This window comes from Anguilla rostrata, chromosome 2 (assembly GCF_018555375.3).
Source record: "Anguilla rostrata isolate EN2019 chromosome 2, ASM1855537v3, whole genome shotgun sequence".
NCBI lineage: Eukaryota > Metazoa > Chordata > Actinopteri > Anguilliformes > Anguillidae > Anguilla > Anguilla rostrata.
This window is the reverse complement of record NC_057934.1, coordinates 64,115,606-64,133,792: the sequence shown is the minus strand read 5'-3', so window position 1 is coordinate 64,133,792 and position 18,187 is coordinate 64,115,606. Positions and strand designations below refer to the sequence as shown.

General features: G+C 44.0%; 3 protein-coding genes and 2 non-coding genes across 5 annotated transcripts; 1 reads left to right on the top strand and 4 right to left on the bottom strand.

Annotated features, from left to right (window-relative positions):
- Positions 1-1,414: 1,414 nt before the first annotated feature.
- On the bottom strand, positions 1,415-6,880 carry pdap1a (pdgfa associated protein 1a). Its single transcript, XM_064323848.1, has 6 exons — positions 6,668-6,880; positions 5,773-5,855; positions 5,344-5,415; positions 4,692-4,816; positions 4,253-4,404; positions 1,415-2,778 (listed from the first exon to the last, which is right to left on the bottom strand). Exons 1-6 carry the CDS (start codon positions 6,678-6,680, stop codon positions 2,744-2,746), a joined length of 480 nt encoding a protein of 159 aa, XP_064179918.1. The 5' UTR covers positions 6,681-6,880; the 3' UTR covers positions 1,415-2,743.
- slc16a8 (solute carrier family 16 member 8) lies at positions 6,663-14,904 on the bottom strand. The gene is made up of 5 exons (XM_064323847.1): positions 12,478-14,904; positions 10,376-10,610; positions 9,314-9,457; positions 8,323-9,159; positions 6,663-8,189 (listed from the first exon to the last, which is right to left on the bottom strand). Exons 2-5 carry the CDS (start codon positions 10,590-10,592, stop codon positions 7,930-7,932), a joined length of 1,458 nt encoding a protein of 485 aa, XP_064179917.1. The 5' UTR covers positions 10,593-10,610; positions 12,478-14,904; the 3' UTR covers positions 6,663-7,929.
- Positions 7,484-7,555, bottom strand: trnae-cuc (transfer RNA glutamic acid (anticodon CUC)). Its single transcript has one exon. It is a non-coding gene; the product is annotated as a tRNA-Glu (tRNA).
- Positions 14,905-15,052: 148 nt separating the features above from the next.
- Positions 15,053-17,644, bottom strand: cby1 (chibby 1, beta catenin antagonist). Its single transcript, XM_064323849.1, has 5 exons — positions 17,490-17,644; positions 16,737-16,838; positions 16,440-16,545; positions 16,051-16,163; positions 15,053-15,782 (listed from the first exon to the last, which is right to left on the bottom strand). Exons 2-5 carry the CDS (start codon positions 16,812-16,814, stop codon positions 15,702-15,704), a joined length of 378 nt encoding a protein of 125 aa, XP_064179919.1. The 5' UTR covers positions 16,815-16,838; positions 17,490-17,644; the 3' UTR covers positions 15,053-15,701.
- Positions 17,645-18,027: 383 nt separating this feature from the next.
- trnar-ccu (transfer RNA arginine (anticodon CCU)) lies at positions 18,028-18,100 on the top strand. Its single transcript has one exon. It is a non-coding gene; the product is annotated as a tRNA-Arg (tRNA).
- The last annotated feature ends 87 nt before the right edge of the window (positions 18,101-18,187 follow it).

Here is an 18,187-nt window from a genome sequence, read left to right as displayed (position 1 = left end):
AACTGTAGGGAGATGTGCTGGTGGATCAGCTCTAACTGTAGGGAGATGTGCTGGCGAATCAGGTCTAACTGTAGGGAGATGTGCTGGTGGATCAGGTCTAACTGTAGGGAGATGTGCTGGTGGATCAGCTCTAACTGTAGGGAGATGTGCTGGTGGATCAACTCTAACTGTAGGGAGATGCGCTGGTGGATCAGGTCTAACTGTAGAGAAATGTACTGAATATGCCTAGTAGCCAGTCAGGAGACCCTGTGCATGACAGGAGACCACATGACTCTGCAGGCTGCAGTGACAGGAAATAAGAAACAGGAAATGGAGTCCATTACCAGAGCCCTCTTTGAATGTATCCAGAGATGCAGAATTAAAGTGACTTTTTAAAGTGAAAAAACATGGCATACATTCACTGCAACTCATGATTTTACTGTCAGTATATGCTTCCATTTTCCATTTTGTTTCAGGTGGGAAAAAATATTATCCCTTCAGCCAAATGTTATGAACCCATTTTGAATCATTTTATAAGATGCCAGTTTGTTGGAAGGCACACATGTGCTAAATTTAGTTGTCCAGTTGGGTAAAGCCAAAAAAACTATTAATAATTGACACGATCATGACAACCTAGTGTTTACTGCAATTAGCTTAGAGACAAGGACATGCCAACGGCTTACAAGTCATGCAATTCTGAACCAACACCGCCACCTCCTGTCCAATGACAGGATTGCTAATAAGTAAAATGCAAGTGGTGGAGAGTAATGAAATAATCCCATTACAACATTTTTGCCAATAAAATTTAGACTGAATTTCCCACTTCATCAGTCTGCCAAGCAAGAAATGAGTTACACTGACAGTATGACTTCAATACTTTACTCAATCTGCAAGCTGAGACTACGCTCACTAAAAAATATGAAAAATATGAAGAAAACCAACTTGAATCCATTTGAATTGAAGCTCTTGTCTAAACCTGTCTACGAAACCTGTTCACTGCAATCTGTGAATGACAAAATCCACCTGGACTTCAAGGTACCGCAAATGATCTTTTAACAAGCAATGCTGACTGGATCTGCAGCCAAGTTATTACGCAGGCCACATTTTACCCCAGCGTTTGGTCTGGACCATGCCTAAAGGCTGCCACAGTGTCAGCAGATTCAATGCTATTGTACCAGCGCTCCTCACAAAACTCATTGTGCCACTTGTCCATATTGTCCGGTTCTGAAAGAGCTAGTGGTTGTCAGTGACTCTAAAGACGGTGCAGTGTAGACAGACAGTTTCTAATAACAATTAGAGATACAGGAATCTTGGACACTTTGGATTTCATTTTTGGTTTTAAATTCCTGAGCACCGCCATTTGCCATTTTTCAAAAACCAACTGCCAAAAAGCCTGAGGACACAAACATTGAAAATGAGACAGCCAACACAAATGTAAGGTAATTCATTAATGTATTTATTTATCTTTAAATCAAATCAGTTGAAAAGTCTAAATGAAGACAGTCATATTTTCCCCTTATTGTAAAAACATCTTTCAGTCCTGGAGAGTCCATTATACAATGCAACTAAACTTTTACAACACAACACTGCTTTCCTCGCCTTTCCCACCAAAACGGCAACACCAGCAAGGTCATCATCACCAGAGACACGGACAGTGACTTGGTCCTGCAATCTGTTCAAGGGCAGCATAAAACAAGTAAGATTTGTTTTGCACTTAAATGCGTGACACCCAACAAGTGAAAAAGATGGAAGAGTGAGAATGCTGTCCTACGATGCTGATGGCACAGAAGTGAAGCATCACAGAGAACTGTGAAACACACCGAGTCGCTACACTCCTGACTGAGATACTGCAGCTATACCAGCGAGCGCGCGGTCTCCTCTCCTACCCACTGGCTCATACGCACAGCTGGCTCAGCCTTCGGGCAACACTGCACTGGCGTTCCTCACCAGGTGAAAAAGCCTCAGGACTTAAACCAGCGTGGGCACACTCTCTGGAAATGCCCAGGAGAACGCGAGAGGTTCCCGCGGACCCCCGTACATCGACCAGGAGGCAAATCCAAACGCAAAGCGCAGAGGGGACAGGCGGCTAAACGAGGAGATGGGTGCGAAGGGTCCCGCTCCCCCGCTGGGCCCGTCTTCTGTGGACGCCACCTCTTCAAGGAAGGGGGGCGCTGACGAAACCCCAGAACTGAAAGCAGGCGTGTGGCGATGGTGTTCCTTCTGAGGTGCGATGCGTATCTCGTTCTGTCGCCCTTGTTCCGAATTACCCCCGCTGTCCCGGGTAGAGGCACGGGTGTGAAGGACAGGATGGTAGCAGATGTAGCGGTGTGGCCAGTCAGTGTTCCCTACATCAAATGTGTCCCAGTTCACTACTCTGGGCCAGACTCAAAGAAGGCCAGGGCCCTCCCCGCCGTTCCAGGGCAAACTGTGTCTAAAATGTGAAAATCAGGAATGACTGCAGCAGCAGTAAGTAAGAATGGAGAAGCGCTGAGGGAGGGGGGAAAAGGGGAGGGGTGCTCACCGTACATCCCGTGACAGAGCTGGACTCCGACACGCAAGGTTCCTCCCCCCCCTGCCCCGCCCACTTCCCCCACAACCTGGCTTCTCCAGATGCCCGTCTTCCACCCCCCCTCTCATCTTAGCAGAGTGGAGGTGGGGAGCCAACGGGCACCCCTGAGCTGTCCCCCCTCCCCGCCCCCCCATGTCACCCTCCCCACCCCCTCCCCATAACTCACACCCCCCCACGTCACTGGGGGAGGCGGGGTTAACGCTTTGACTTGGATTCATCGACTTCTTTCTCTGAAACACAAATAGGAGAAAGGAGAGCAGTTCAGGGAGGAGTAAAGGAACTGATGGAAATAATGTACACCTGCCTACTGTGACACAGGCCTCTATCGCCCATCACGGCCTCAGTTTTACACACACAGCACCAACGCCCTGAAACTCATTAGCAGCGTGTCCATACGACACCAGGGCCTGCGCGTACATGTGCACGGCTGCAGGTTCCTGCGTTTGGATTAGTGTCAGCTTGAGGCTGTGTCAATTGGCTCATTTCTGCACGTACGCATTTGGGTGCGTCTGGCTGTGGTTGGGCGCATCAGGAAGCGCTCGGCAATGTGAGTGTGTTCACAGCAGCGTGGTGTGCGTATGGCAGCGTTTGTGTGCGTACGGCAGCGTTAGTGTGTGTACGGCAGCGTTAGCGTGCGTACGGCAGCGTTAGTGTGCGTACGGCAGCATTAGTGTGTGTACGGCAGTGTTAGCGTGCGTACGGCAGCGTTTGCGTGCGTACGGCAGCGTTAGTGTGCGTACGACAGCATTCGCGTGGGTACGGCAGCGTTAGTGTGCGTACGGCAGCGTTCGTGTGCGTACGGCAGCATTAGTGTGTGTACGGCAGCGTTCGTGTGCGTACGGCAGCGTTCGTGTGCGTACGGCAGCGTTCGTGTGTGTACGGCAGCATTAGTGTGTGTACGGCAGCGTTAGTGTGCGTACGGCAGCGTTAGTGTGTGTACGGCAGCGTTAGCGTGCGTACGGCAGCGTTAGTGTGCGTACGGCAGCGTTAGTTTGTGTACGGCAGCGTTAGCGTGCGTACGGCAGCGTTAGCGTGCGTACGGCAGCGTTAGCGTGCGTACGGCAGCGTTAGTTTGTGTACGGCAGCGTTAGCGTGCGTACGGCAGTGTTAGCGTGCGTGCGGCAGCGTTAGTGTGCGTACGGCAGCGTTAGCGTGCGTACGGCAGCGTTAGTGTGCGTACGGCAGCGTTCGTGTGCGTACGGCAGCATTAGTGTGTGTACGGCAGCGTTAGCGTGCGTACGGCAGCGTTAGCGTGCGTGCGGCAGCGTTAGTGTGCGTACGGCAGCGTTAGCGTGCGTGCGGCAGCGTTAGCGTGCGTGCGGCAGCGTTAGTGTGCGTACGGCAGCGTTAGTGTGCGTACGGCAGCGTTAGTGTGCGTACGGCAGCGTTAGCGTGCGTACGGCAGCGTTAGCGTGCGTACGGCAGTGTTAGTGTGCGTACGGCAGCGTTAGTGTGCGTACGGCAGCGTTTGCGTGCGTACGGCAGCGTTAGTGTGCGTACGGCAGCGTTAGTGTGCGTACGGCAGCGTTAGTGTGCGTACGGCAGCGTTAGTGTGCGTACGGCAGCTTTAGCGTGCGTACGGCAGCGTTAGCGTGCGTACGGCAGCGTTAGTGGGCGTACGGCAGCGTTAGTGTGCGTACGGCAGCGTTAGCGTGCGTACGGCAGCGTTTGTATGAGCTCGCATCCCTGCGCTCCGCCTCTGACCTTTCCTGAGCTCGTCCCTCTTCTTGGCTGCATCCTCCCTCTGCTTCTTGATGATGGCCAGCCGGGCGAGGTCAGCCCTCGCCTGCTCAGTCTTCCCCTCCAGGTGCAGCTTCATATAGCGCTCTTTCGCCCTCTGCTTCTCAATCTCCTCCCTGAGAAAGAGAGCGAGATCCAGACAGACAGACAGAGACAGAGAAAGAGAGAGAGAGAGCCATAACTCCCACCTGATTTCACCAGGGATCACAACTTCCTTGTGAAGAAAGTTCACACACTGTAAAATGAGCCTAATCTTTACAAAACTTCCCAGAACACACCAAGTCATCTTGCTAAGTGACTCCATACCGCAGTGCAAATCAATTAAGAGTCAACATGCTTGTTTTTTTTAACAAAAATAAAAATAAATTTTTTTTTTTTTTTTAAACCCAGAGATGCACCTCACCTCTCCCGCCGGGACAGCTCCTTCGGGGCGCTCGTGTCCAACTCAGCCACCTTCTTGCTTTTATGGGAAACGCGATTGGGATTCTCAATCTCTATCAAACCCTCCACTCCCTTCTTCTTTGGCTGCTGCTTGAGAGAAATGAATGGAGAGAGAGAGCGACAGAGAGAAAGAGGGACAGACAAAGACACAGAGAGAGAGCGACAGAGAGAAAGAGATACAGAGACAAACATAGAGAGAGGCAGACAGAGGTTATGAGTTTGAGCATACAGAGTACTGCAGCGCAAGACCTCCACCCAATACCAGCAGAAGAAAAACAGGAAGCAAGCATGCATCACCAATAATAATGCACTAAGCTTGAAGCAGCTTATGAAAAGCACTTAAAGGGGACAATGGGAGAACACAGTTGCGCGGTGCCATAATGCAGCTCTACCCTATCCATGCATCATTGAGCAAAATGCTGTCATCACACCTGTAAAAGACATCACACCTTTCCAAAAAACAACCGTCTTCCAATTCACTTCGTCAGATGCTTTTTTAACAACTTAATACACATTTTTGTCAGGACAAATTAAAATTAGCCAACTGAACTCCATGCAACATAATGCGTTTCAGCCTTGTAGACAATTCACCACGCTGGGTCAGGTGCACTCACATCATAGTCATCATCACTGCTCTCTTCATCAGAATCTGCAGAGCTCTCTGGTTCTACTCCACCATTGGCCTCCTGAAAGAGACATGTTAGGCTATTTTTTTTTTTTGTCTTTTAAAAAAAATGTATTTTGCTCACTCACTTAGCTTGAAAACAGCAAAAATAAAAGTAGACTCAAAGTAAATAATCCATTCTAAATTTTGACATGTACATAATTACCTCATAAGAAAGAAGCGTAACTGTACATTCCATGCTTAACATTACATTTCATCTTTGAGAAAGACAGACTCCGTAAATGGTCTTAGTAAACAATGACATACAATGCCATGTACGGCGGGGCCGACTGATTGCTGAGTAACTAAGCATTAGCGTACGGTTAAAACTGCGCAGCAAATGCTAAACAACTGCGTTGTTACTCAAATAGATCCGCACCTTTTCCCTTTGGGCCCGCATCTGCCGATCAATTTCCTCCGGGTTGCTGAACTGCTTTCCTCGGCCCTTGTGTCCTTTCTTTCCTGAGACCCCACAAAACAACGCGATCAAGCAGAGGAAAACGGGAGCCGAGTTCCAGAAAGAATAGTTCAGAATTCTGGGAGCTATATAACCAGCTATTTCATTGTGCGATCACACCGGCCAGTATAGCAAAGTTAATGGGAAAAAGTTTAACATTAGTTTATATTAAAACAAAACCTCTACATTGCTATATTACGTTATACTTACAAAATAGCCGTATTTATGGTTATTACATATTTAATTGAATTAGACTAGACTTACAGAATAGAGACATGTGGCAGTAGTGAGTGGCCAAGACTAGCTAGTTGGAACATTCTGTGCCAAATAGCTAACGTTAGCTGATTGGCTAAATCATTCATCAAATGTGGCCAATGTGAACATATAACTACACATCGTTTTAACATATTAAATTAACAAAACCAAAACCAACAACATAAAAGGTAGTTAGCAAGACAGTAGACCCCTTGACAACAAGTCGTAACGTAACGTTATCTACAGTTAAAACATAATTAACGCGAGGACGTGTGAAAATTGTAGCCTGCAGTGCGTAGCTATACGTGTACTAGCCGGTCAGCATGCTGCTTAGCTATATAGCGAGCTTTAAATACGGAATATCCTTGCTAACTACCTATAATCTAATAAGAGAGGTAGCCCGCGTCTCTGACTACAAGCCCAAATAAAAAGCTGCTCTAAATCTGTATTAACAAGATATGTGTAGGCTATATGTGTAGCTGACGTAATAATCTTTAACTTCCAACTTAGTCATCGTTAGCTAGCTGTTGCTACAATGCTAGCTAATGTGGTCGATACTTACCGCCTCTCGGCATTTTGAAGATAGCTAGCAGCTAAACAGGATGAAAACGACTGACGCCGAATAAAATACACTCAGCTAGGTATGGGTAAATGAAAGCTGTGAAGTAGAAAGAGATATCCTGGGAGTTATAAACGTAACCAGTTCCCTACGTATTAGATTATATCGGTTTCTTTTTACTGGAAAGGCCTTTCTCTTGCGTCCACAACGTCACTACAGCGCTTTTACGAAACACGTCCTGAAATGTGGGGCGTACATGTAACGCGCTGTTCAGCCAATGGAGTTAGATGTATCTGGATTGACTTCGTTTTGCTTCCACTCAGTGATTCTAAATACGGCGCATCGACAATGGCCAATAGAAAATATTCATATGTTTTTGCCAATCGAAAATAAACCTAATAAAAGCAAACCGCGGGAACGTAGGCAGAAATGACGTGCTAGCTCATTTGGCATCATCCTCCTCCTACGGACATTGGCGTCACTATATGTAGCGCAAAAGCTGCTGCATATATTGAAGTTGCCAAAACTAACTAACGTGGCGCATTTACTTATTATTATATATTGAAGTGGGCGGACGTCTTCGTACCCAAAGGTTATCATCACTGGTAAGCTTTCAGTTGCAAGTCAGTGGGAAAAAGTAACTGAAAGGTCAACTCACGAATTACTGTAAAGCATGAAGTACTTCTCACATGTTGTCACAAGACGCAGACAGTTCCTGGGTCGTTGTTTGAAGCATATCTTGTTTACTGATGGTCGCTATTTTGTGCCTCAACGTGCAAAGTGATGCTCTCTAACATGGTAAGAAATCCAAAACATACATTCCCTGACCGGGAATCGAACCCGGGCCGCGGCGGTGAGAGCGCCGAATCCTAACCACTAGACCACCAGGGAGGTGATAGTGTACAAAATTTTTTATTTGGTGTAATTCTACAAAACATTTATGCCTGTTGCAAATATTCCATAATACAGTACAATATAGGTCTTAGAGCATGTGCAAATGCGTACTGAAATACATTCCGTTTCACCAGAGAGGATTCTGTCTTTGGGGTCTCAGTGTCTTATACCAGAATACATGTGCAATGAGAACTGCTCTATAAATAAGACCAAAAATGAAAATAATGACAAATGATTTAAAGATTATTATATGGTTGTGTGTGTGTGCGTGCATGTGAGCATTTGTGAGTGTTGAGTGTGCGTGTTTGTGTAAAATAAACAATGAACCCCAAGTTCTCTCTCACCACTTTCTCCCCACTTTCCTTCTCATTCTACTCCATCCCCCCCTCCTTCCATGTCACAGCGTGGCAGTGGTTTTCCTCATGTTTGGCCCAGTCGATGTTGCAGTTGCCATCGGTCAGTGGTGGGTCTGCCTCAGCGTCTTTGTCTCCTACAGTCGCTGTGTCCTTTGCTTTGGTCCGCCAAAGACAGCAGTAAGATGCTACAGACAGGAAAACGCCTGCAGCAATTAACTGTCCTCCAACCAAGTAGAAAACTAGCTCATAATTCTTGTATGCATCTACTAAGCGACCTGTTTGTGTGAGGAGAAAGAGAGACAGCGAGAAAGAGAGAAAAAAACATCATGATTACTTATCTTTATAAATGACAAGTGATACTGTAATTATAACTGTAATTTTAGGCTGCTTTGCTGTTACCGTCCTCACCGGCTAAGGGGGCTCCGATGAGCACTGCCACGGACTCGATGAGCAGCACCAGGCCCAAGGCACTGGAGAAGCTGTCTGGCCCGACGATGCCCATCAGCACCTCAAACTGCAGGGCGCCCACCATGCCGTAGGAGAGCCCGAAGAACACGCAGTAGACCACCAGGCCCCGGTAGTCCGTGCACCACGCCGAGCACACGTTCGTCAGCCCGTTGAACACCAGAGCCAGGCTGAAGAAGAAGGCGTTCCTGGGCCGCACCCACCGCAGCCCCGCCACGATGCCGCACGTGGGCCGGGCGAAGATGTCGACGAAGCCGATGACGGAGAGCAGGAAGGCGGCGTCGCGGTCCGGCACTCCCAAGTCCTTGGCGTAGTTGACCAGCAGGATGGTGGGAACGAACAGGCCCAAGACCACAATGAACTTGGCGATGATGTAGATCACGAGCCCCTTGTCGCGCAGGACGCTGAAATCCAGCAGCTTTTTCTTCTGCGGCTGCTCCCTTTGCTTCTTGGTCTCCCTGTCGCTCAGTTTGGAAGGTTGTGTTTCCCTCGACTGCTGGGTGTTGGGCTCTCCTCCCGCCCCCTGGTCTCCCCTCCGCCTCCTTTCCAGGGGCCTCATGACGGCCCCACAGGTGCAGCAGTTCAGCAGAAGTCCCCCTATTATGAGAAACGCTCCCCTCCATCCATAATGGTCCACGAGCACCTGTCCCAGAGGGGAAAGGACCGACAGGAAGACCGGGCTTCCCGCCGCTGCCAGGCCATTGGCCAGCGGGCGCCGTCGATCAAAGTAGTGCCCAAGCATGATGAGGGAGGGCTGGAAGTTCAAGGCTAGGCCCAGACCTGCGGAGAACAGATAAGGTGAGCGGGGCTCAGATTGCTTGAATTCAAATATTTAGGAAGGTGGGGTGGGTCGCAAAGAGTTGAAACTCATGTATAGTTGATAAGGGATGATGGACGCAAACAGGTTGGGCTATAGAATAGCAGAACTGATCACCTGTGATAACACTGGCAGTGACGTAAAGTTGTATAATATTGGTGGTGAAGGAAGCTGCTACCATGCCACCTGCTGCCAGTACGCCCCCGATCAGCATCACTGGCCGACACCCAAATTTATTCACCATGATGCTGGACACGGGACCTGGTCAGGAGAAGGAAGACAGACAGACGGCCACACATACAGTGAATTTTCACTTAGTCACATTACTTAGTCACAATATTCAAGAGACAATGTGCATCTGCACTTCAGACAAATACAAAAGTGTCTCCTTATCAAATGTGTACCTTGATACACTTCAAATACAACTTAAACATTTTGCTAATTTACATTAGACTTTTTCAATGTGTTCATAAACACTCAGAAAGTACATTGGTCCCGTGTTATAACAGCAGTTAAAAAACAATGGTTAAAGTTGCCTTTAATTGGGGATGGCAAAAAAAACTACGTCACTGGGAAAATACTTCCACATTTAAACAATGATGGTTTGATGTTCGGATCAATGGTGTTTCGGGGGGAAGTAATGCTGGTGTCAAACAATAACACTGTGACAAGCCTAGTTACCAGCTAGGTACTGGTGCACCAACTAGTGTTACACCGACTAAGCCCTAGGGTTCATAAGCATTTGTGGAGCACAAATGAAGATAATTTTTGGTTCAGAGACCACTTTTTGCGCTTTTGTGAGTTCCTGTTTTCCATTATTGTTTTATTTTTTCCACTGCCAGAATAGCATGTTTTAAATCAGTCAGTCGGCGGAACTGACTACATAACGTGGGTTAATATAACATGAGAGCACTATACATATTTGTTGCATTTCAAATTTTCCAAAATTAGTTTCTAAAGAAAGATTGGCAACTCCTGAGCGGTTTCTTTTCCACTCTGAACTCTGCCATCTAAGCTACCACAGCAGCTGAGAATGGCAGAGCTAATGGCGATTTACCAGGGGAGCTGGTGTTATGCAACGAGGTGGGTTGACACCCTGGGGGTCTGTAAGTCAATACACCTCCGACCCCTCTTTTAAAAATCAAACCGCACTTAAATTCAGCCTCGCTGGCCGGTCACCTGAGCCGTAGATCATTGCCAGCATGATGGACGAGATCCGGGCAGTGTCGCTGTTGCCAACCCCAAAGTCTCGCATCAGCTCCTTGGAGTAAACGCTGATTGCTTTGGGGAAGGCGTAAGAAAACCCGGCGACCATGAAACAGCTCAGCAGCACAACCCACCCCCAGCCTCCGTCAGGTGGGTGCGCCCCTGACTGGTCCCCTGCGCCAGCTCCCATCTCAACTCAGACTTCTGTCTGCAATGTGGCAGAGAAAAGGAGTTCACAGTGCACACCGATCTCCAGTCCCATAAATACCCATTGCATGAGGTGGTGCAAAAAATTAGTGTGTCAAAGCCAATGCCGCATTCGTTGGGGTTGTGGAGTTCATCAGTCTTGTGCTGAAGCAGTCAAGCACTCATCGCTGAGAAATGCACATTTTGCTGTAAAAAGCAAAGGCAAAGCAATGATAGCGTCGATGTTCGAGCAGTATACACAGCTGGTTTGACAAATAAGGCAGTGTTTAGGCTAACTGAAAATGGCATACAGTATTTAAAATTACGTTTTGTATACAGTACCAGTCAAAAGTTTGGACACACCTGCTTAAACCAGTTTTTTCATGATTAAAAATGCTTTAAACTGTACAAACTTGTCTATAAACACTTAATATTTAAATATATGATATATGTGCTTATATAAGCAGATAATCTTAAGTGGATTGTATTCAAAAGTTTGATTTTTAAATGAAAATGGAAATCTTGTAAGATCATTGGGGGGGGGGGGTGCATTGTTTTGTTATTTAAATATCTTGGTACGTATTGGTGTTCATGATCACATCTATCTTAACAGGTGCTCCAGGACCTGTAGAATTTTTCATATTTAAAAAAAATAAAGACCACCCGCCATATTTCAAAATGCATGGGGTATATTCCTACATCATTTTCACCACATGCAGTACCATATATTTCCAATGGAGGGTAGAAGGGTGAAACTGATGTAGGAATAAATCCAATGCATTTTTTAATATGGCGGGTGGTCTTTATTTTTTTAAAATATAAAAAATTCTACAGGTCCTGGAGCACCTGTTAAGATAGACGTCATCATGAACACCAGTACGTACCAAGATATTTAAATAACAAAACAATGCACCCCCCCCCCATGAGCTTACAAGATTTCCATTGCCACTTTAACTGTATTTAAAGTGCCAATGTTTTTTTATAAGTTTATTTTATAGTATAAGTATAAGTTAAAAAAAATTTTAAGTTAAAAAAAAGAAAAACAGACTTTAGAATATTCAATTAATGTAGAATGAATATAGGTAGATACATATTTCATTGAAATGTATATTTCAAAAAGCCATTCAATGAAATTATTTACTATAATTATGTAAAATAAAACATTTCAAGAGGACTTGTTTTACACTCTTTAAATTTCTGCATTAATACTCAATGTAGAAATTGATGCATTGATAGGCCTACCCCCACCATCCCCAATTCCTCCCCATAATACACACGGACTCTTCCTCGATGGCTGTTCTTGGGTTTCAGATGCTGTTCAGAGGAAGGAAGAGACCCTTGCCACAGCATCAGGACTTCTAACGATGAATGACTAAATAAGGGCTGTTCAGTAAAATAAACATGAGCCTATATTCGTTAAAAGCAGGTAGCCTATAGATGGTATATAAACGATCCAGATGTTCCATTCATTATCTGCATTCTGTATTTTGGTCGTTTGTAATCGCAATTCTTGTGAGGCAGTCCACATATATTTTACAGCCTGTTTCTGTGTTTTGCTTTCACAACATTCGAAAATGTGACTTCAGGTTGTGCTGACAAAGACGGTCACAAAATGTTCCACACAGTATTTGACAGTAAGAAATTCTTTGTCTGGGACCATGTTCAAAAAATGAACTACACCTGATTAAAGTCAATACCGCAAGATGTCTTGGTGGACCACAACGATTTCAGCCTCATTTTTGCCTAATCCTATAGCCCCATCTGTTTTCCATTACCGTTTTTCTCGGTCGGAACAGAGGTGTGTGATCAAGGGTGACAGGGATGACAGACACAATGAATGGATTCTCGATTAAGTTAATTTGAAAAATTCAAAAACTCATTGAACTTACTCAGGTCTGTGAATCTTGATTCCTACTCGGTCCGAATCTCTTCCTTTATCTGCACAAATGAGCAGTAGTTGAAAGTTCTCAACAGCTGGACATCTTCCCTTGTAACTGAGATACGAGTGTTAATTCCATGTTGGTAATAAACAACTGCGTAATTTTGTTTTGACACGCACGTAGAACGTGTCCTCGTAGTTTATATCTCACTGAGGTTGCAGATACAGCACATTGAAGTCCAGTGATATCGGGCAAGAGCGCCAACTTTAAAACCCATGTCAGTGTTTTCAGCGCTATAGCTCCCAGCCGCATACCTTTGCTTGAAATAAAGTCCTTATAGGCACTCAGTCTATTCTTTATTTAATAAGCGCAGTCAAATACGATCTAACATTTTAGCAAACCTACATTTCTTCATTTCACGAATGACAGCTGAAGATGTATCTCATATGTCCCCATAGCCTAACCATGGTGTTCTTTAACGTTAGGATTGAACCAGCGTTTCCACACACAACAGAATTTCCCAATGGAACTGCTTGGCTTGAGAGCAGACATAGTTATTTGTAGGTGGTATTTATAACTTAAAATATTTCACTTAGCCCATAACTTAGCTAACTTAACTTAGCATAACTTTGTTATTAATGAATAACAAACCCTTTTATTGAAAACTAGGCTACCCCTTGTCATTTTAATTTTTTCTTTAATTTCTCACAAGTTAACTACAGACTATTAATATTGGGCCAATCCAAATCAATCGGACACGGTGAGGCAAATGTATCGTGTCCAACTTCAAGAAATTACGTTTCCATGGTAGCGTTAGTCTACCACATGACTGTATAAAGGTCTATCATTAGCAATGAAGTAATTTTGCAGTCAAAACAAAACAAAAAACACATACATTCGTTTAACTACGGTATTCAGTTTACCTTAGTAGAATGTTCGAATGCTGTCTGTCTAGTTTTAACAAAACATTATTAGACCGAATAATGGTTATTGTCTTAATATGGTAATAATCCTATTTCAGGACAGTAAGGTAGCTACAGGTTAGCTACTCCAATGTCTATCTTCCGCTAAGCGTAGCGTCGTCGTTAGTTAAAGTGCACGTGGATATGTTCTTAGTAAATCAACTTATTTATTGAGTAAATAAAACGTGTGGTCTAATCGTTTATGTATGAAAACTCATTCAAAATGGCGAACTCCTCCCCCGGACAAACTATAAAGCAGAGCAGCAAAAAATAAATCAAATAATACAATATTTTCTCTCTTAATTATTTTCAGGCAGGCCGTTCTATTAGCAGAGCAGTAATAACACATACTCTAGTTCGAAGTCAATCCACCTACTTAGAGGCTTCTCTGGTGCAGATAATACAGATTATTTTAAAGAGCAAACAAGATAAGAGCAAATGTTTCTGCCTAATCCCAGTTAAAATAGACGAGCTGCAGTGTTAGATGGGTATTCCAGCAGACGGAGGTCAAAAAGGTTCTGGCTCTCAGGGCTTCTCTGGATATTTACTTGTGCAATGTAACTGAGCTGGATATAATCCCTTGATCAAAATAGTATATTGCATACATTATACCAAAGCCATAATCTAAATAGACACGTTCTACTGTTTGCAGATTACAAAATTATGGTGAGTCTCCTACAGGAGCAGTATTCAGGTCACAGGCCAACGGTGGGTGATTTTGTAACGTGGTGTGAAAATGTTTCTTCTAACTAAATGTGTCAAAAACAAAAGACTTGTATAGATTTTGGAAGGCAACACATTGCCCTCACTCAAACTGTCAAAGGCCAAAGGCATTGAGTGTTTCAAAACATACAAGTGTTCATTGGTGACAAACTGCTGCCATCTCCAAAAAAAGGGAAGAAAATATTGTAAGGAAGCTGAACTCCTTCTAGGTATGCAAAAAGTTTAACACAGTGGGTGTGTCCCAATACTCAAAAAATGTATCCCCCTTTCCTGAACTACCACCTCGTCTCCTCCATGGCCCGCAAACTGATCATTGTGTCCTCCCTCTCTCCAGTGTCCCAGTATTGGAGGACGCGAGCAAAGCACACAGATCAGTAACAGTGCTTTTTAAGATGGGATTCTAGCAAAATGGGCTATAAAGAAAGTAAATTTCTACTTTTAAGGTCCTGGCTTACTGCAAAGCTCATCACCTTAGTTTTAAGCAGAACCTAAAGCCACCACACATGAACATCTGTTGAGTACCTTCCATAACGCAGAGTCTTTGGAGTCGGACAGAAGATTCAGCAGTGCATGAATAACAAATAGTATAAATAACGTGTTTCTAAATGTCACACTGCTTAGTCTATAACTGAGCATACAACACTGGATGGCCTCACTCCTGATAACTTCACTGAGCTTGAAGTTCAGCATCTCGTTTTGGAATGCTCCTCTATGTACTTGTGAACTTTGTGGATTCAACCTCGACCCAGACAACACAGGTTGCTCCACTTTCTTCCAAGGTTGCGGAAGTAAAGAACATGTCGCTTCTGAAGGCAGCAGTGACCAGTGGTGTAAACTTGAATGTTGTGAAAGTGCAAAAGCAGGTGTGGTGTCCGCCGTGATTGAAAAACAAAAGGCAGTCTTCTTCAGATTTTTCTTATTAAAAAATAAAAAATGAACCCAAATGATCAGCAAACAACCAGATAAATACAGTGAAAAAAGAAGAAAAGCAAAGACACAAAGGGCCTCATTCACAAAACATGCGTACGACCATATTTGATCATAAACTGTGTAAGAACATTTCCACGAACATTTCGGCATTCATCATTTTTTCTTATCCGTATTTGTACGTCACTGTTTCTTTATGCTAATCTCATGAACAGAATTGCACATAAAATTTACAAACAGTCAGCAGTCATCGTTGTGTACACCTGGGCTATGCACAAGAAGAAAAGTAAAAATAATTAAGAAAAGTTCTGTGAATGAGGCCCAATGTTGCCGAGAGAAAATTACTCAAACATAGTACGCAGCATAAAATAAATTAATCTCACGTTTGTCCAGTTTACCATGTGTGTACTGCCTGGAACAAATGCTTAAAAAATGATTAAATTAAAACGATTGCCTATAGTGTTCATGGATACAGAAGAAGTTACGCAATACAACAATACAAAATTAAACATTATACATCCTTAAATTCCTACACTTCATCTCCACATTCATCCACAGTCTAGTCCAGTCAGGAGTCATGCCTTGGAGAAATTATCCCTCTTCTTTTGAAGGTCTTCTCTTTCACTTCTTTCTCCGATTATGGTTCTTAACCTCTTCCAGCTCCTTCTCCAGTAGATGAGATTCAGCAGTAGTTTCTGACAACTGATAAAGGGTGACAAGATCTAAGACTTCAGTCAAATATTTTCCCATTCAGGTTTACGATTTTAACAGAATATTTAATTTAAAAAGGAAATAAAAAGACTTTTTATTTCCTTCTTTCTCAGCACTAAAACCACCATTTTGTGGATATGACTGCTCCCCTGGACTTGGAGCTGCCTATCCAAATGGTATGCAGCTCTGTGTGATGACTGGCAGTATACACCTTGGCCTGCAGGTGTGCAGCAGTATGAGCTGTGTGAAGAGCACTCACCATGTCCAACAGGATGTCAATCTTTAATCTCAGTAAATTGTTCTCCTCCTCCAGCTGCAGGTTCCGCTTTTTCAATCGCTGCACTTCCTTCCCTGACACACTGCCTCCAGACTCTATGGACCAAGGCAAGCACAGCATGCATCTGTCACTGAACTCCACACTGCACACGATCATGCTCTTGGCAACCCTTTCTCTAACACACACAATAGAACCCACCAGAGGAACATCAATTACTTGCCATTATGGCTGATTTGAAAGCTCAAAGACGGAAGCAGAGCTGCTGCTCAGCAGGTCAGTTATACACCAACAGAAGCAAAAAAAAACCATAAAGCTCCTGTGGCATGTGTTCACTTTTAAAGGCATCTTTGCTTGATCTGATTTTTGCTCACCTGAAATCCACTGCCCCTCCTCAAATTTCAAACTCTGACCCCCAATGATCATTGCAGGGGCCCCATACTCCAGCCCAAGCTCTATCTCCCTGGTGGATCTGTCCAACTGCATCAAAGCAAGAAGAGCAAGCCACTTTTCAAACATGAATGTCTATATATACAACATGAGTCACCATACATCTACCCACAAACAGTGGGAAACCCACCCCCCAATAAAAATGTGCCCATATAATCTGTGCTCTGCTTTAATTGCTGGATCCTGGGTGATGTCTTGCAGAGCTCAAGAAGTTGACTCACAGTGTGTAGGTTGGACAGGGAAGCAGACTTGCGGGGAGGGGTCTTCTTGGGGCTGAAGGTATTCCCAAAAAGAGGCATCTTTAACTGAGGCAACAGTAGCGTCTGAAATCAGGTAATGAAAAGTTGCAGAAAAAGAATGCAATTCACAAGCACAGTGACGTATGCAAAAAAAGAAAGAAAGAAGTTTGAAAGATCGGGATTACGTTAACTGCCGTTAATTAACATATCCATTCTTTGTCAAATGCAACCATGAAAAGCATCCCTAGTTAGTTGAGCAAGCAGGAAAAATTGCGCGAGATAGGGATAGCCATAGCTATGTTCACAAGTGCAGCTAACGTTCAATTGTTCACTTGAAACATTTAGCGAACTACGGATTTCCAACTACATTGTAAATACGTCCGCTTTTGACTATAATACTCTGAAATTCAATTGTCGACCTTCGCCTTATTAGCTCGACAAATAACTTGTAACATAATTAGATAGTAACTTTAATATCCATGTATGCTGATTTTATCAGGATGTTTAGTACACCAGGGCTAAATTACTTTGGGTGGCGAGAGACCTAGCTAGCTAGCTTCAAACTGGCAGTGGGCTACCTGGCTAATAATATAGACTACAGCGAATCAAATGTGTGCCAATTTATGTAACTAATCTTTCTATTTATTAACTTTTGATATTATCACATATCTTCATATGACTGTCTTATTTTTTCCTTTTAAAAACTGATAGAAGTCGTAGGTAATCTGCATTTACCTTGTCTCCCTGAGATGCGTACCCCTAACTACAACGCATGTGCGGAAAAGGTATTCTTTATCTCGCACGAAAACGGGTAGGTTCTGTACAATTCACCAGAAAGAATGTGTTGTATTTAAATGTTTCGTGCATAGAATAGTTATTGGTGCACATATGTATAAACTAATTCATAAATAACATGCGTCGATGTGCTAATAAAAAGTTTTTTGAAGCCACTGACATGTCGGTAAAAATTACAAACACCCACGAAAAGGAACCAAATATAAGTTTCCGCCACCTACCCGACAGGAAGTCGAGTTTCCATGGTGATGGCGTCAGTTCTTTTGTTGACGCCGCGAAGATTTTCTAAACAGTCAACAGGGTGATTAACACACATGCCAGTTTACCTACGTATTTTAATGTTTAAGTGAAAAATAGTAAAATAGGTAACAGTAATATTACATTATATATTATGTAATTATCATAAATATTTTATGGTAAATGTGCGTAATTGATAAAAACCAAACTGCGGTCTTTGTCACCCGGTTGTTGGCAGCTAGCCCCAGTGGCCTAATGGATAAGGCACTGGCCTCCTAAGCCAGGGATTGTGGGTTCGAGTCCCATCTGGGGTGATATATTTTCTGTCATAGTGGTTTCTGCTAAATCTTTAACTATGTCAGGTTCATTGCAAATATAATTGATGACTGAAATGTTACAAA